This window comes from Ambystoma mexicanum, chromosome 12, assembly GCF_040938575.1.
Source record: "Ambystoma mexicanum isolate Mex_15411 chromosome 12, UKY_AmexF1_1, whole genome shotgun sequence".
NCBI lineage: Eukaryota > Metazoa > Chordata > Amphibia > Caudata > Ambystomatidae > Ambystoma > Ambystoma mexicanum.
This window is the reverse complement of record NC_090936.1, coordinates 12,367,856-12,385,145: the sequence shown is the minus strand read 5'-3', so window position 1 is coordinate 12,385,145 and position 17,290 is coordinate 12,367,856. Positions and strand designations below refer to the sequence as shown.

The 17,290-nt window shown below is 53.8% G+C and overlaps 1 protein-coding gene across 7 annotated transcripts in view; it reads left to right on the top strand.

Moving 5' to 3' along the window:
- Nucleotides 1–6,532: 6,532 nt before the first annotated feature.
- The window catches only part of PCLO (piccolo presynaptic cytomatrix protein), an 854,190-nt gene continuing 843,432 nt past the window's right edge, over nt 6,533–17,290 (top strand). For 6 of the 7 annotated variants that reach the window (XM_069627816.1, XM_069627812.1, XM_069627813.1 and 3 more), the window contains exon 1: nt 6,533–6,989. In XM_069627816.1, coding sequence (XP_069483917.1) covers nt 6,844–6,989 — 146 coding nt within the window. In that variant the 5' untranslated portion in view covers nt 6,533–6,843. The remainder of the gene's footprint in view (nt 6,990–17,290) is intronic. The other variant, XM_069627815.1, reaches the window with a different exon arrangement.

Here is a 17,290-nt window from a genome sequence, read left to right as displayed (position 1 = left end):
TTTCACACACCGTGGGGGCAGTTACAGCTAACATACCCGCTGCCTACCACGATTTCCATACGGTTTTTGACAAAGCCACTGCTGAGGGTCTACCCCCACATAGACCATATGATTCTCCGATTGACCTGGTTCCGGAGGCTCCCATTCCCAGGGGTAGGGTTTATTCGTTGTCACAGTCAGAGGAGCAAGCCCTTAAGGACTACATACATCAGGCTTTCTTGTTCTCCAGCTGCCAGTCCGATCTTCTTTGTGCCAAAGAAGGAGGGCGATCTACGTCCATGTGTGGACTACAGACGGTTAAATTCCATCACCATAAAAAACAGGTACCCGCTTCCGCTCATTTCCACGCTGCTGGACAGGTTGACTAAGGCTTCTATATTCACCAAGCTGGACTTAAGAGGAGCGTACAACCTGATTCGTATCCGGCTTGGGGATGAGTGGAAGACGGCGTTCTGCTCCCGACAGGGTTTATTCGAATACACAGTGATGCCCTTTGGGCTTTGTAATGCTCCCGCGACGTTCCAACGATTCATCAACGACGTATTCTCGGACATCCTGGATACGTTCGTGGTGGTGTATTTGGATGATATTTTGATCTTCTCATCCTCCCTGGAGGAACATGTCGGTCATGTTAGATAGGTACTCTCTCGCCTCAAGGCAAACGCCTTGTTCGCCAAACCTGAAAAATGTTTATTCCATTCAAGGGAAGTAGAGTTTCTGGGTTTTCACATCTCCCCTGGAGGCTTGTCCATGAACCTGTCGAAGGTTCGTGCTGTCACTAAATGGCCAACTCCCGTTAACATTAAACAACTCCAGTCCTTTCTCGGCTTCGCTAATTTTTACCGGTGATTTATCGCCGGCTTCTCTTCTATCGTTTCTCCTCTGACCGCTTTGACCAGTCCTCTTGTCCCGTTCTCTTGGACCCCTACACATCAGAAGGCCTTCGATGCACTCAAGGCCAGGTTCGTTTCTGCCCCTGTGTTGCAACATCCCGATCCCGACCTCCCCTACATTCTGGAGGCAGACGCCTCCTCGTTTGCCCTAGGTGCGGTACTGTCCCAGCCTTGCCCAACCACGGGTTGTTTGCATCCGGTGGCCTATCACTCGCGTAAATTCTCGGCAGCCGAATCACACTGTACTGTAACCGAGAAAGAGTTATTGGCCATCAAGGACGCTCTACAAGCGTGGCGTCATCATCTAATGGGGGCAAAGCACCAGACGGTGGTATATACAGACCACAAAAACTTACAAGACTTAGCCTCCCTGAAATGTGCAAACAGCAGGCAGGTGCGTTGGCATTTGTTTTTTGCCGCCTTTGATTTTGTAGTCAAACACAGACCAGGTCGTATCCATGGTAAGGCTGATGCTTTATCCCGTTCTCCTGGCGGGGAGTCATTGTCTCAGTTCCCTGACACACTACTAGGAAAAGGCCATGTTATCTGTATGTGTACGCCATCTCCCACCATGCTTACCGACATTAGACAATGGGTTTCCCAAAATCCCCATGCACTCACCGAATGGGACGTTGCCCTTCACGAGGGATTACCATTCATCCAGGGCAAATTATTGCTCCCTACATGCGATGTACGCAACCAGGCACTAGCCTGGTCACATGATGCGGCAATAAACGGCCATCCAGGGCAACAACGCACTTTAGACTTATTACAACGTTGGTGCTGGTGGCCCTCCATGAGGAAAGACATTGAACATTTTGTTAACACGTGCTCCATATGTGTCCAATGCAAGTCACGCAGGGGACGGCCTTTAGGGCTACTCTTACCGTTACCGGTACCTCCCCGACCTTGGCACACCATCTCTATGGATCTCATCACCGACCTGCCCCGCAGACAAGGTTACGATACCATATGGGTTATCGTCGATTCATATACAAAAATGGCCCGCTTTATTCCCTGCACAGGTATACCGTCTGCCCCAACCTTGGCTCGCTTGTTCTTTAGAGCTATCTTCTGTCTCTTTGGTTTGCCGCAGGTCATCATCTCAGATCGTGGATCGCAGTTCACGTCCTGTTTCTGGCGCGCTCTCACCAAACTCCTGGGTATAGATGCCCGCTTCTCTTCGGCCTATCACCCTGAAAGCGACGGGCAGACCGAGAGGGTGAATCAGGCTCTAGAGCAGTACTTACGGTGCCTGTCCCTGCAGTTCCAAGACTCCTGGTCCAAACTGTTGTATCTCGCTGAATTTGCGTATAACAACTCCCGTCATTCGACTACTGGTTTCTCCCCCTTTTATGCTCTGTATGGGCAACATCCGCGCACCCTGCCGCTCCCTGATTTCCCCTCTGCCACTCCTGCTGCTAATGCCTGTGTGCGCAATCTAGCGGGTGTGCATGCCCAGACACTGGTCCATCTCCGTGAAGCCCAAGCGATGAGGAAGACCAAGGCTGACCGCAAGCGGGCGAAAGCTCCGGAGTATCAGGTGGGCGACCGGGTGTGGCTGTCGACCAGACATTTGCGGATCCCTGGTTGCCGCAAACTGTTGCCCCGTTTTGTGGGCCCTTATCGGATTACCAAGGTCTTGAATCCCGTGGCTCTCAAACTCTGTTCCCCTTTCCTGGCGGATCCACCCAGTGTTCCATACCTCTCTCCTCAAACCGTACCTTGCTCCCACACGTGTCCTTGTCCCGCCTGCCCCGGTCTCTGTGTCTTCCCAGGACGTTTTTGAGGTTAGTGCTATCCTTGATTCCCGATACTACCGGGGTCGCCTTCAATATCTGGTGGACTGACTGGGCTATGGTCCCGAGGATCGTTCCTGGGTTCCCTCCCGGGATGTTCGGGCTCCGCTTCTGGTGTCGCGGTTTCATAGGGACAACCCTGCTAGCCCACGTGGTCGTGGGCCTTTGAGGGGGGATTCTGTCACACCGCTTCCTACTAAGCCAAAGACACGCCCCTCCGCTTCTACCACTAAGCCAAAGACACGCCCCTCCGCTTCCACCAGCGCCCCCCAGCACACACGCATAGATTCATGCACAGCATTACCCACTTACGTTTCACACAACAGGGCACGGCGTGGCATGTTTGGCGGAGCTGGCGTTTATCGCCCTTCTCGGCGGTGGCAAACCAAGTGGAGACTCCTTCAATCCAGGAACTCGCTTCCTTCGCGGAGACCAGTGCTGCCCGGCACGTCACGGATCATGTGACTTAGTTGCCTAGCAACGCTACAACACTTTCGGTTCCCTTCCACGTGATACCGTCACGTGCGTCCCTTCCAGGGATAAAAAGAGTTCGGAAACCGAAGGCGTTGCTTCACAGCTGTTTCATCTAGGATCACGTGACGCTCTCTCTTCGCTCTACGGACCTGTTCTATTGCCGACCTACACTTGCTCCACGGATTGTCTCTGCTTAGCCCTTCTCTGACTCTGGAACTTTGGATTGCCTATTGCCAACTTACGCTTTCTCCACGGATTGTTCTTGCTTAACCCTTCACTGACTCTGGAACTTTGGATTGCCTGTTGCCGACCTACGCTTGTTACACGGATTGTCCTTGCTTAAACCCTCCTTGGCTCCGGAACATTTAACATCCGTTTTCTGACCTCGGACTGCCTGGATTTCTCTACGGATCACGTGTTTTCACTAGGACCTCGGTCTTACAATAGGTGGTTACCTGCTATACCTTACAGCCTCGTCCAGCTACAGGCTGAAGGTTCACGCCTCTTTCAAGTCCTCACAGGTATTCCAGTGTTTTGATATTTACATACGAGAATATTGTGTCTTGCTTTCCTACTTACATAACCACTGTACCTTGCCTTACAGCGCTCAAGGGGTTCTTCCGGCTGTCCCGCGTCCTGGTTTGGGGACTTCCACCTGTGGCCTTAATAATCACGCTGACAGTATTTCTGGTGTTGTCAGGGTGTTTCTTGGGGACAGAGGGGTTGTTCATACTCTACACGACCAACGAACTTCGTAACAGCTGGACATTTTTGAACCACCTGAAATTAGGGTGGTTCGAAGTTCCCACGAATATTTGCGCTCGGGTATACACTCCACAGTCTATTTGCGCTCGGGTGTACACTCTATTTGCGCTCGGGTATACACTCCACAGTCTATTTGCGCTCGGGTGTACACTCCACAGTCTATTTGCGCTCGGGTGTACACTCCACAGTCTATTTGCGCTCGGGTGTACACTCCACAGTCTATTTGCGCTCGGGTATACACTCCACAGTCTATTTGTGCTCGGGTGTACACTCCACAGTCTATTTGCGCTCGGGTATGCACTCCACAGTCTATTTACGCTCGGGTGTACACTGCACAGTCTATTTGCGCTCAGGTGTACACTCCAGTCTATTTACGCTCGGGTGTGTGCTCGGGTGTACACTCCACAGTCTATTTGTGCTCGGGTATACACTCCACAGTCTATTTGCGCTCGGGTGTACACTGCACAGTCTATTTGCACTCGGGTGTACACTGCACAGTCTATTTGTGCTCGGGTGTACACTCCACAGTCTATTTGCGCTCGGGTGTGTGCTCGGGTGTATACTCCACAGTCTATTTGTGCTCGGGTGTACACTCCACAGTCTATTTGCACTCGGGTGTGTGCTTGGGTGTACACTCCACAGTCTATTTGTGCTTGGGTGTACACTCCACAGTCTATTTGCGCTCGGGTGTACGCTCCACAGTCTATTTGCGCTCGGGTATACACTCCACAGTCTATTTGCGCTCGGGTGTACACTGCACAGTCTATTTGCGCTCGGGTGTACACTCCACAGTCTATTTGCGCTCGGGTGTACACTCCACAGTCTATTTGCGCTCGGGTGTACACTGCACAGTCTATTTGCGCTCGGGTGTACACTGCACAGTCATTTTGCGCTCGGGTGTACACTCCACAGTCTATTTGCGCTCGGGTGTGTGCTCGGGTGTACACTCCACAGTCTATTTGTGCTCGGGTGTACACTCCACAGTCTATTTGCGCTTGGGTATACACTCCACAGTCTATTTGCGCTCGGGTGTACACTGCACAGTCTATTTGCGCTCGGGTGTACACTGCACAGTCTATTTGTGCTCGGGTGTACACTCCACAGTCTATTTGCGCTCGGGTGTGTGCTCGGGTGTACACTCCAGTCTATTTGTGCTCGGGTGTACACTCCACAGTCTATTTGTGCTCGGGGGTACACTCCACAGTCTATTTGCGCTCGGGTATACACTCCACAGTCTATTTGCGCTCGGGTGTACACTGCACAGTCTATTTGTGCTCGGGTGTACACTCCACAGTCTATTTGCGCTCGGGTATACACTCCACAGTCTATTTGCGCTCAGGTGTACACTGCACAGTCTATTTGCGCTCGGGTGTGTGCTCGGCTGTACACTCCACAGTCTATTTGCGCTCGGGTGTACACTCCACAGTCTATTTGCGCTCGGGTGTACACTCCACAGTCTATTTGCGCTCGGGTATACACTCCACAGTCTATTTGCGCTCGGGTATACACTCCACAGTCTATTTGCGCTCGGGTGTACACTCCACAGTCTATTTGCGCTCGGGTGTACACTGCACAGTCTCTTTGCGCTCGGGTGTGTGCTCGGGTGTACACTCCACAGTCTATTTGCGCTCGGGTGTACACTGCACAGTCTATTTGCGCTCGGGTGTACACTGCACAGTCTATTTGCGCTCAGGTATACACTCCACAGTCTATTTGCGCTCGGGTGTACACTGCACAGTCTATTTGCGCTCGGGTGTGTGCTTGGGTGTACACTCCACCGTCTATTTGTGCCCGGGTATACACTCCACAGTCTATTTGCGCTCGGGTGTACACTCCACAGTCTATTTGCGCTCAGGTATACACTCCACAGTCTATTTGCTCTCGGGTGTACACTGCAGTGTCTATTTGCGCTCGGGTGTACACTCCACAGTCTATTTGCGCTCGGGTGTACACTGCACAGTCTATTTGCGCTCGGGTGTACACTCCACAGTCTATTTGCGCTCGGGTGTACACTGCACAGTCTATTTGCGCTCGGGTGTGTGCTCGGGTGTACACTCCACAGTCTATTGTAGACATGGTTTTCCTGGGTCTATGTTTGAAATCAGTCTGCCCCTGCCACTTCATGATCGGGTGCTGAAAAGGATAAAGTATAAAAAACACTTAGTTTGGATGTCGCTGAAGTCACACGTATTAAACAACTCGTTCTAGTGACAGGAAGAGAAAACAGCTGGGTGGCTGGTCTGTTTATTTTATGTATTTGTTTTGGTGGGGGCAGTGGGTGTTCTACTGGGGATTTGCTTCTGTCTGGGTGTGGTCTGTGCTTCTTGTTGTGATTGTGCCCCCTCTCCCACTACCTCCAGGGTCGTGCACTCATATTTTTCTCTGTGTATTGGTGTGTGGAGGGTCTGTGGGTCTGTAGAGAGAGCTTAGGCACAGTTTTGCTTTGCTGGCATGGGTAGTGGTGTGCTTGCTTTGGCACTGGGTGTGCAGGGAGTGCACGGCAGGTCACCTGCAGGGGGGCAGGGATAACTTTCTAGGGTGCTGCCTGTGGCTTGGCTGCCACTCCACATTGCACAGTAGATAGAGGCTGCCGCGCATGCGCGCCTCTGCACCGTAGCTCCGTGCCGATGGTACGGAGTGAGTGTGGGTGCAGTGCGCTGGGTGGTGCATTGAGCACTGCTTGCCTGCACCCTAGGGCGGCGGTGGCTCCTCCCGGGGATGCCCAGGGAGCCCGGGCCCACCCTCGGCTGCCGCCCCCTGGCCCTTTAAGGCTTGCACGGGATGAAGGACGAGGCTGATCACCTGCTCCGGCCTGCGCATGTGCACTAGTGACAGAGGGGGGCCGAGCCGGAGGAGCGCATCCCCGGATCCGAGGCGGCGGCGGCGGCGGCGCCCGCACCTCACCCGCCGCCATGGGTAACGAGGCCAGCCTGGAGGGCGGCGAGGGGCTGCCGGCCGGGCTCTCCCCGGCCGACCTCAGCCAGCTCAGCGAGCAGGAGCGCAGGCAGATCGCCGCCGTCATGTCCCGGGCGCAGGATCTGCCCCAGCCCGAGGGCAGGTGAGTGGGACGGTGGGGGGGGGGGGCGGGGGGGAGAGGGGCGTGTCACTTGCTGCACGGCTGCCCGCGGGGGAGGCGAGCAGCTGCCACCCACCGCCCCCCACACTGTGCACCACCTATGCAGGCCTCTCACCCTTCGGCCAGGCAGGCAGAGCGCTCCTGAGTGGGTGCCCGTGTGTGTATGCCTGCATGTGTGCCCGTGCCCCTGCGTGCATGCTCGTGCTTGTGGAATGGACGTGCCTCTGCCGTGTCTGTGCTTAATGATGGCTAACTGTGCATGATGTGCCTGGCGGCGCGCTCCTCTGGTGTGGGGTTATGTGTGCGCCTCGGCATGTGTCACATTCTTTGCCAGCGCTGTGTGCCTGGACGTGTATTCCTGACTTTGAGTAGCTGTGTATGTGTATGGTGATGGGTAGCTGTGGCTGTGCCTGCGTGCTCTGTCCGCCCTCCGCCCCCTTCTCCTCCGTGACAGGTGTCAGCCCGGGCTGCCCAGGAAGGACCCAAGGCATCTGCCTCTTTAAGGCGACCCAACCTGCCCGCCCAGTGCCCTCTTTGGGGGAGCGGCCTTGGGCTCAGCCTCATCACATATTAATTACAAACACACAGAACAGGGGGAGCCCGTCACGCTTCTGTGCGTGCGAGGGGGTGTCCTGATACCGACAACTGCGATCCGCTGTTTTGTACTCTCTAGTAATGGGAGGGGAGGGGAGGGTTTAATTTTATCGTCGCTGCAGCCGAGGACATGGATGTTTACTTAGCAGGTCTGTGTACAGCCAGTCTGGTCTGTGCGCGCACACACGCGCATACACTATGCCTGCCGCTCACTCAGCCTTGCAGCTTGTCAATGTGGCGTTTTCCCACACAGTCTTTGCACCTGTGCGCTGCTCACAGCCATCGGTGTCAGTGGTGTGCATGCGTGCGTGCGTGCGTGCACACTGACTTACACATTATCGGTGCATTCTTGGCAGAGCGGGCACCCCCCCTGTTTTTGTTGAGCGTGCGCCCCGCCATGTTCAGCTTCCTGGCGTCCCTCCTCCCCCCATGCCCTGCGTCCGTGCCTCCACACCGCCGTGCCCTGTGTGCACATAGCGGGTTCCCACCTGTCTCCTGTTAGTTTACAGCCAGCCTCGTGATGTCATGGGCACCTTATCCCCTTGCACGCCATGTATCATTAATGCATCGCTGGGCTTGGGTTCCACTTTCCCAGGGCTGATATTCGCTTCTGTCCAGGGTGCTGAAGGGTGTGCTTCGTGCTGCCGCTCTGTGTAGGGAGACGCGGGGGCCTCCACACTGCCTTGACAGGATGTGTGACTGTGCTCGCGGTTCCCCTGTCCACGGTGCTGAAGTATGTGCAGTGTGCAGCATTGAACCAGTGGTTCCTCACTGCCTCCACCAGGTGTAAGGCTCTGCTGCAGCTCCTCTGTCCAGGATGAGGAAGTGCCTCCCCAGGGCCAAGGCTCTGCTGCAGCTCCTCTGTCCAGGGTGCTGAATTGCCCCCACCAGGTGTAAGGCTCTGCTGCAGCTCCTCTGTACTGGGTGAGGAAGTGCCTCCCAGGGCCAAGGCTCTGCTGCAGCTCCTCTGTCCAGAGTGAGGAAGTGCCTCCCCAGGGCCAAGGCTCTGCTGCAGCTCCTCTGTCCAGAGTGAGGAAGTGCCTCCCCAGGGCCAAGGCTCTGCTGCAGCTCCTCTGTCCAGGGTGCTGAATTGCCCCCACCAGGTGTAAGGCTCTGCTGCAGCTCCTCTGTCCAGGGTGAGGAAGTGCCTCCCCAGGGCCAAGGCTCTGCGGCAGCTCCTCTGTACTGGGTGAGGAAGTGCCTCCCCAGGGCCAAGGCTCTGCGGCAGCTCCTCTGTCCAGAGTGAGGAAGTGCCTCCCCAGGGCCAAGGCTCTGCTGCAGCTCCTCTGTCCAGGGTGCTGACGTGTTTCACCCCATGTGTACGGCTCTGCTGCAGCTCCTCTGTCCAGGGCGCTGACGTGTTTCACCCCATGTGTAAGGCTCTGCTGCAGCTCCTCTGTCCAGGGTGCTGAATTGCCCCCACCAGGTGTAAGGCTCTGCTGCAGCTCCTCTGTACTGGGTGAGGAAGTGCCTCCCAGGGCCAAGGCTCTGCTGCAGCTCCTCTGTCCAGAGTGAGGAAGTGCCTCCCCAGGGCCAAGGCTCTGCTGCAGCTCCTCTGTCCAGAGTGAGGAAGTGCCTCCCCAGGGCCAAGGCTCTGCTGCAGCTCCTCTGTCCAGGGTGCTGAATTGCCCCCACCAGGTGTAAGGCTCTGCGGCAGCTCCTCTGTCCAGGGTGAGGAAGTGCCTCCCCAGGGCCAAGGCTCTGCGGCAGCTCCTCTGTACTGAGTGAGGAAGTGCCTCCCCAGGGCCAAGGCTCTGCGGCAGCTCCTCTGTCCAGAGTGAGGAAGTGCCTCCCCAGGGCCAAGGCTCTGCTGCAGCTCCTCTGTCCAGGGCGCTGACGTGTTTCACCCCATGTGTAAGGCTCTGCTGCAGCTCCTCTGTCCAGGGTGCTGACGTGTTTCACCCCATGTGTACGGCTCTGCTGCAGCTCCTCTGTCCAGAGTGAGGAAGTGCCTCCCCAGGGCCAAGGCTCTGCTGCAGCTCCTCTGTCCAGAGTGAGGAAGTGCCTCCCCAGGGCCAAGGCTCTGCTGCAGCTCCTCTGTCCAGAGTGAGGAACTGCCTCCCCAGGGCCAAGGCTCTGCTGCAGCTCCTCTGTCCAGGGTGCTGACGTGTTTCACCCCATGTGTAAGGCTCTGCTGCAGCTCCTCAGCCCAGGGCGCTGAAGTTAAGCCACTGTGTGTTCCCAGGCATCCCTCCCTGCTCTCCGTGTGTGTAAAGTGTCTGAGACGACATCCACAGCAGGCTGCTGCCTCGTGGAAAGGTGCTCTGCGTGCAGGCTGCCCCGCTCTGGTGAAGCATTCGCTTTCAGGGCAGACATGGCATTTGACAAAACCCTTTCAGCTCGAACCCATTTGTTTGCAGCTAGCCACCCTCCCTCTTCTTTGTTCGAGGACTCTCGGGTTGGCAGATCACCCATTCCACTGGGAATCCCATTGCAGGGCGGTACACAGAAAGGTACCATCCACGTTCCGAGTTACAGCTTTCTGCTGACTAGCGCTCTGTCTGTCTCTCTTTGCCTATCCCTCGCTTTCTGTCGTCCATCTGTCCATCTATGAGTCATTTCTCTAGCCCTTTGTTTGACTGCCCATCTATCACTATATGCCTTTTGTTAGAATGTTGTTGCCAAATGAGTCTGCGTTTTTACTGTCTGAAAAGGCCTACACACAGAAGTGTGCTTGCACCTCCTGCTATGAAGTGTTTTCTGTAAAGGGTTGGCACAAATAGACATGCCCACAGTTGCAACGAGCCTTTAAACAACAAGACTGAATATGCAATGCATTGGAATCGGATCAATTGTGGGCAGCAATATACACGGCAGAGTCTTTCCAGCAGCAGCATAACACATCTGGTTAACTGTCCAAAATCCTATTGTATAATTGGGTTAATACGGTCGCAAATCTAACTGAAAATGTCGCTAATTGTTTTTATTATAGACTAAAGATGTAGTAATAGTGCCTCTGTTTTAAATGTGATTATATAATGGGTACATATATATTTTTTTCTAAGAGTGTTATATGTACTCTGTAGGTGCGAAAAGCTATTTTGCTAAAAGCACAAAAGAAAACCTATTTATTTTTGACGTGTAGCTTAATTGTTAGAGTAGAACTTTACCTGTGTGTCAACATCTGAACTCTCATTTCGGATGAAATAGTTTGTGTATTCTAATCATTTGCCAAAAAGGCACATGTGAGCAGGTTCTTTACCCACGTGCATTCATTCGTGGCGACCAGCTCAAGCAGAGTTGCGGTACCAGGGCAATGTGCAATGGTGCCCTTGTGTGTGTGCAGGATAGCAAGGGGGGGTGGGGGCTGTGGTGAGCTTGCTAATGCAATGGGATTACTCCAGGTGAATCACACACACATGTGTGACAAGAGCGGGCGTGTCAAGTGCTCTTGTATTAATAGGACATTTATTGACTGCAGACTTGGCTGCGGGGAGCAATGAGGTGCTTTACAATCATAGGGGGAAGAACACAGTGCACGAGTGGTCCTCTGTGTACTGCAGTGGACATATGGACATTCTGATGGCACAGGAATCTCCATGAGTGGCCCTCCAAATCTGGTAAACTACAACTTCCACCAGCCCTGGCGAGCATAGTCAGTGCACAAGGGTCATGGGAGTCGTAGTCCAAAATATCTAGAGAGCCAAAGGCTGCAGACTCCTGTGAATGGGGCTGTTGTGAGACACTGTTTCTAAAGTTATTCAGATGGATCGGGTCGGCGGCAGATTTTGGGATATGGGAAAGCAGTTTGCATATTTGACTCGCAAGGAAGTGGATCGCTTCGTGTTGTGAGGTGTGGGAAAGTACATTGTGCAGTGTGGAGCTGTCCAGTAGTGAGCAACAGAATACACTGCACGCTTGATGGGAAGCAAAGATTGCAACATTATCATTAAAGGTCAAGTAGGACCAACTCAATGATTAGATATTTTGAAGAGCCGTAGGTTATAAGGAGAAGAGGCATCCACCAAACTCATGACACTAGTGGCTGCTCTTCCAATAATAGTTGTTTCTCATTTATATAGCCCCTTTATCTCATTAGTATGGCCTCCATGCGCTTGTGAGGATGAATGCCCTCAGGTGACCGTAGTCCAGTGTATGAGATTTCTCAGAAGTAATTTTATGCGCGAGACCTGTAGCCTTTCTCGTGCACTCCTTATGCCGATAGTCTTTGTGCTTAAACCTTTAGTCTCCTGGGACTTGAGACCCTCTAGACTCTCCCATGCACTCCTTATATTATTTGTGCTTAAACCTTCTGTCTGCAGGGGCTTGTGAGACCCTCTGGTCTCTCTCATGCACTCCTTATGCTTATAGTCTTTGTGCTTAAACCTTCGGTCGGCAGGGACTTGAGACCCTCTAGACCAGGGGTGCACAACTGATTTTGACAGAGGGCCGAAAGTACCCTACATGGTGGCTATAGTGGGCCAAAAAGTAAATGTGGGTGGGGCGGAAGGCGTGGCGTGGCAGGAGGCTTTTTCAACCCCTATTTTTTATTAAACACTATGCCCCAAGGCCCCCACCCCTCAAGCAAACACTATGGCCCATAGCCCCCACCCCTCAAGCAAACACTATGCCCCATGGCTCCCACCCCTCAAGCAAACACTATGCCCCATGGCTCCCACCCCTCAAGCAAACACTATGCCCCAAGGCCCCCACCCCTCAAGCAAACACTATGCACCAAGGCCCCCACCCCTCATGCAAACACTATGCCCCAAGGCCCCCACCCCTCAAGCAAACACTATGCCCCAAGGCCCCCACCCCTCAAGCAAACACTATGCCCCAAGGCCCCCACCCCTCAAGCAAACACTATGCCCCATGGCCCCCACCCTTCAAGCAAACACTATGCCCCATGGCTCCCACCCCTCAAGCAAACACTATGCCCCATGGCTCCCACCCCTCAAGCAAACACTATGCCCCATGGCTCCCACCCCTCAAGCAAACACTATGGCCCATAGCCCCCACCCCTCAAGCAAACACTATGCCCCATGGCTCCCACCCCTCAAGCAAACACTATGCCCCATGGCTCCCACCCCTCAAGCAAACACTATGCCCCATGGCTCCCACCCCTCAAGCAAACACTATGCCCCATGTCTCCCACCCCTCAAGCAAACACTATGCCCCAAGGCCCCCACCCCTCAAGCAAACACTATGGCCCATGGCCCCCACCCCTCAAGCAAACACTATGCCCCATGGCTCCCACCCCTCAAGCAAACACTATGCCCCATGGCTCCCACCCCTCAAGCAAACACTATGCCCCAAGGCCCCCACCCCTCAAGCAAACACTATGCCCCATGGCTCCCACCCCTCAAGCAAACACTATGCCCCATGGCTCCCACCCCTCAAGCAAACACTATGCCCCATGGCCCCCACCCCTCAAGCAAACACTATGCCCCAAGGCCCCCACCCCTCAAGCAAACACTATGCCCCATGGCTCCCACCGCTCATGCAAACACTATGCCCCAAGGCCCCCACCCCTCAATCAAACACTATGCCCCATGGCTCCCACCCCTCAAGCAAACACTATGCCACATGGCTCCCACCCCTCAAGCAAACACTATGCCCCAAGGCCCCCACCCCTCAAGCAAACACTATGCCCCATGGCTCCCACCCCTCAAGCAAACACTATGCCCCAAGGCCCCCACCCCTCAAGCAAACACTATGCCCCATGGCTCCCACCGCTCATGCAAACACTATGCCCCAAGGCCCCCACCCCTCAAGCAAACACTATGCCCCATGGCTCCCACCCCTCAAGCAAACACTATGCCCCATGGCTCCCACCCCTCAAGCAAACACTATGCCCCATGGCTCCCACCGCTCATGCAAACACTATGCCCCAAGGCCCCCACCCCTCAAGCAAACACTATGCCCCATGGCTCCCACCCCTCAAGCAAACACTATGCCCCATGGCTCCCACCGCTCATGCAAACACTATGCCCCAAGGCCCCCACCCCTCAAGCAAACACTATGCCCCATGGCTCCCACCGCTCATGCAAACACTATGCCCCATGGCCCCCACCCCTCAAGCAAACACTATGCCCCATGGCTCCCACCGCTCATGCAAACACTATGCCCCAAGGCCCCCACCCCTCAAGCAAACACTATGCCCCATGGCCCCCACTCCCCAGCCAAACACTATGCCCCATGGCTCCCACTGCTCATGCAAACACTATGCCCCAAGGCCCCCACCCCTCAAGCAAACACTATGCCCCATGGCCCCCACTCCCCAGCCAAACACTATGCCCCATGGCCCCTACCCCTCATGCAAACACTATGCCCCAAGACACCCCCCCAAGCAAACACTATGCCCCATGACACCCACCCCTCATGCAAACACTATGCCCCAAGACACCCACCCCTCAAGCAAACACTATGCCCCATGCCACCAAGCATGCACCATGCATACATACTCACACAGACCCCAACCCCCCCACCCCTGCATACAAACTAACAAGAATACACCATGCACCCATACAGATCCGAACCCCCCACCCCCAACTCAGCACACAAACTTCCAAGCATACACCATGCACCCATACAGACCCGAAACCCCCACCCCCAACTCAACACACAAGCATACACCATGCATCCATACAGACCTGAACCCCCTACCCCCCAACTCACCAAACAAACTCACAAGCATGCACGCATACAGACCCGGACCCCCCACGCCCACATCTCAACATACACTTCACTTGCACACAAACACATTCAGGCGGACCCGACACACACCCCACCCCCGCATCTCAACACACACTGCACTTGCACACAAACACATTCAGGCAGACCCGACCCCCACTGCCCCTCCGCATCTCAACACACACTGCACTTGCACACAAACACATTCAAGCAGACCCGACACACACCCCACCCCGCATCTCAACATACACTGAACTTGCACACAAACACATTCAGGCAGACCCGATCCCCCCCACCCCCGCATCTCAACATACAATCCACTTGCACACAAACACATTCAGGCAGACCCGACACACACCCCACCCCCGCATCTCAACATACACTGAACTTGCACACAAACACATTCAGGCAGACCCGACACACACACACACTCCTTCCGCATCTCAACACACACTGCACTTGCACACAAACACATTCAAGCAGATCCGACCCCCCCCCACCTCCGCATCTCAACATACACTGCAGACATACAAATACAAACACACCCATACACACCCGACACCCCCCCCCCCACCTCCGCATCTCAACATACATACAAAAACAAAAAACACAGTCAGGTCGGACCCGAGACACACACACACAAACACACACAAACATACAGCCCCCCCCATGTACTTACCCATACGTGCTGGAACGCTGGCGAGGCTTCTGGCACTACAGCTGGCGTGGCAAGCATGGCTGAAATGCCTTCTGGCATCAAGCCTTACTGGCCACGCCAGCCGTAGTGCTGGCACTCCATTGGTGCAGCACACACGCACTACGTGGCTCGTAGGAGCTGCGTGGTTCATGTGCACTGAACCAATGAGGGCCAGTGTTTTGTCCGGCCCGAAAGACAACAAAGACTTTCCTAATGGAGTGCGGCCCGCAAGCAGCATCGGCTGCCCTCCATTAGGAAAGTCTTTGTGCCTCGTGGGCTGGACAAAACGGCATGGCGGGCCGCAACTGGCCCGCGGGCCGTATGTTGTGCACCCATGCTCTAGACTCTCCCATGCACTCCTTATGCTTAGTCTTTGTGCATAAACCTTTGGTCTGCAGGGACTTGTGAGACCCTCTGGTCTCTCTCATGCACTCCTTATGCTTATATTATTTGTGTGAGACCCTCTAGACTCTCCCATGCACTCCTTATGCTTAGTCTTTGTGCATAAACCTTTGGTCTGCAGGGACTTGTGAGACACTCTGGTCTCTCTCATGCACTCCTTATGCTTATATTATTTGTGTGAGACCCTCTAGACTCTCCCATGCACTCCTTATGCTTAGTCTTTGTGCATAAACCTTTGGTCTGCAGGGACTTGTGAGACCCTCTGGTCTCTCTCATGCACTCCTTATGCTTATATTATTTGTGTGAGACCCTCTAGACTCTCACATGCACTCCTTATGCTTAGTCTTTGTTCATAAACCTTTGGTCTGCAGGGACTTGTGAGACCCTCTAGACTCTCACATGCACTCCTTATGCTTAGTCTTTGTTCATAAACCTTTGGTCTGCAGGGACTTGTGAGACCCTCTGGTCTCTCTCATGCACTCCTTATGCTTATATTATTTGTGTGAGACCCTCTAGACTCTCCCATGCACTCCTTATGCTTATAGTCTTTGTGCTTAAACCTTCGGTTTGCAGGGACTTGTGAGACCCTCTAGACTCTCCCATGCACTCCTTATATTATTTGTGCTTAAACCTTCGGTCTGCAGGGACTTGTGAGACCCTCTAGACTCTCCCATGCACTCCTTATGCTTATAGTCTTTGTGTGAGACCCTCTAGACTCTCCCATGCACTCCCTATGCTAATAGTCTTTATGTGAGACCCTCTAGACTCTCCCATGCACTCCTTATGCTTAGTCTTTGTGCATAAACCTTTGGTCTGCAGGGACTTGTGAGACCCTCTGGTCTCTCCCATGCACTCCTTATGCTTATAGTCTTTCCCCTTCCTTCTAAGCAACTTAAACCATTTTACTTCTGAGGTTTGTTTTCTCTTTTTCTTGGTATCTTATACATTTCTCCTGTGTTTGATAACCCATCTCCTGGGGTCTTTACTCTGGTTCAAATCTCTTTGATTTTTGTCACATCTGTTTGGGTTTAACTCTTGATCAGTCTTTCGGCCAGGAATGCCAGTGATCCTCATAAGTCATGTTATGCAACTCTCTTGTCTTCTTCCAATACGGGCCTTCCTGTTCTCTGAGGCTTTTAGCCGCAATGTTGCTATCTCTTCAGTAACTGTCATGGGGTCTACGTGGCCTCCCCATTATGAGATGGGAAATAGCTGCTTTGTCTACTTTTCACCACTGGTTTCTCGCTTCCCTCCCCGGTGCTTCCTGCTTGTTCCGCTAATTCACGTTGGTCGGCACCCTTTTGCTCCTCCAGCTGGTACAGGTCTTGGCATTGTTAGCCTGGTTCCTGACCCTTCAGGACATTCTCCTGGACCCTGTCCACTCAGTAATTGCTCTGCTGTATGTTACAGTGTGCTCATTCGCTCAGGTTGCCGCTGGCTGCGCAGCTCAACCCTGATCCGTCTCTCGTATGTTTGCGTACAACAGAGGGCTTCCCCTGCACCTGCTTGTCTCTTCGCATCCATGATTTGCTTGCCGCTTTTACAGGTTGTTTTATCTTCCAAGTAACGTGACATGTTTCCTCAGATGTTGTACTCTGTCCAGCATTGCCTGAAGCCAATAGAAGGGAAACCATGTTATTGGTATTTAAAGCTAATACGGTATAGACAGACAGTTATGCTTGTTTAGGGAGGTACTTGTGGGAATGGGAGTCACTCCCATTGACCACCCACATTCCCAGACCCCTGTGGAGGGTCTTGCAGAGAGGGCTCCCTTCCCTAGCCTCAAAGTGGGTGGATCCCCCCCACCCCCCAGAACAAGGGGCGAATACTGTTGGTTTGCCACAGCCCTAAGAGATGCATATGTTGTTTGGTAAGTCAGAATCAGGAGGCGGAGAAGATGGCCATTTGGCTAACAAAGTAACTTATTTGCTCCCACAATATTATCTCTAGACTCTTA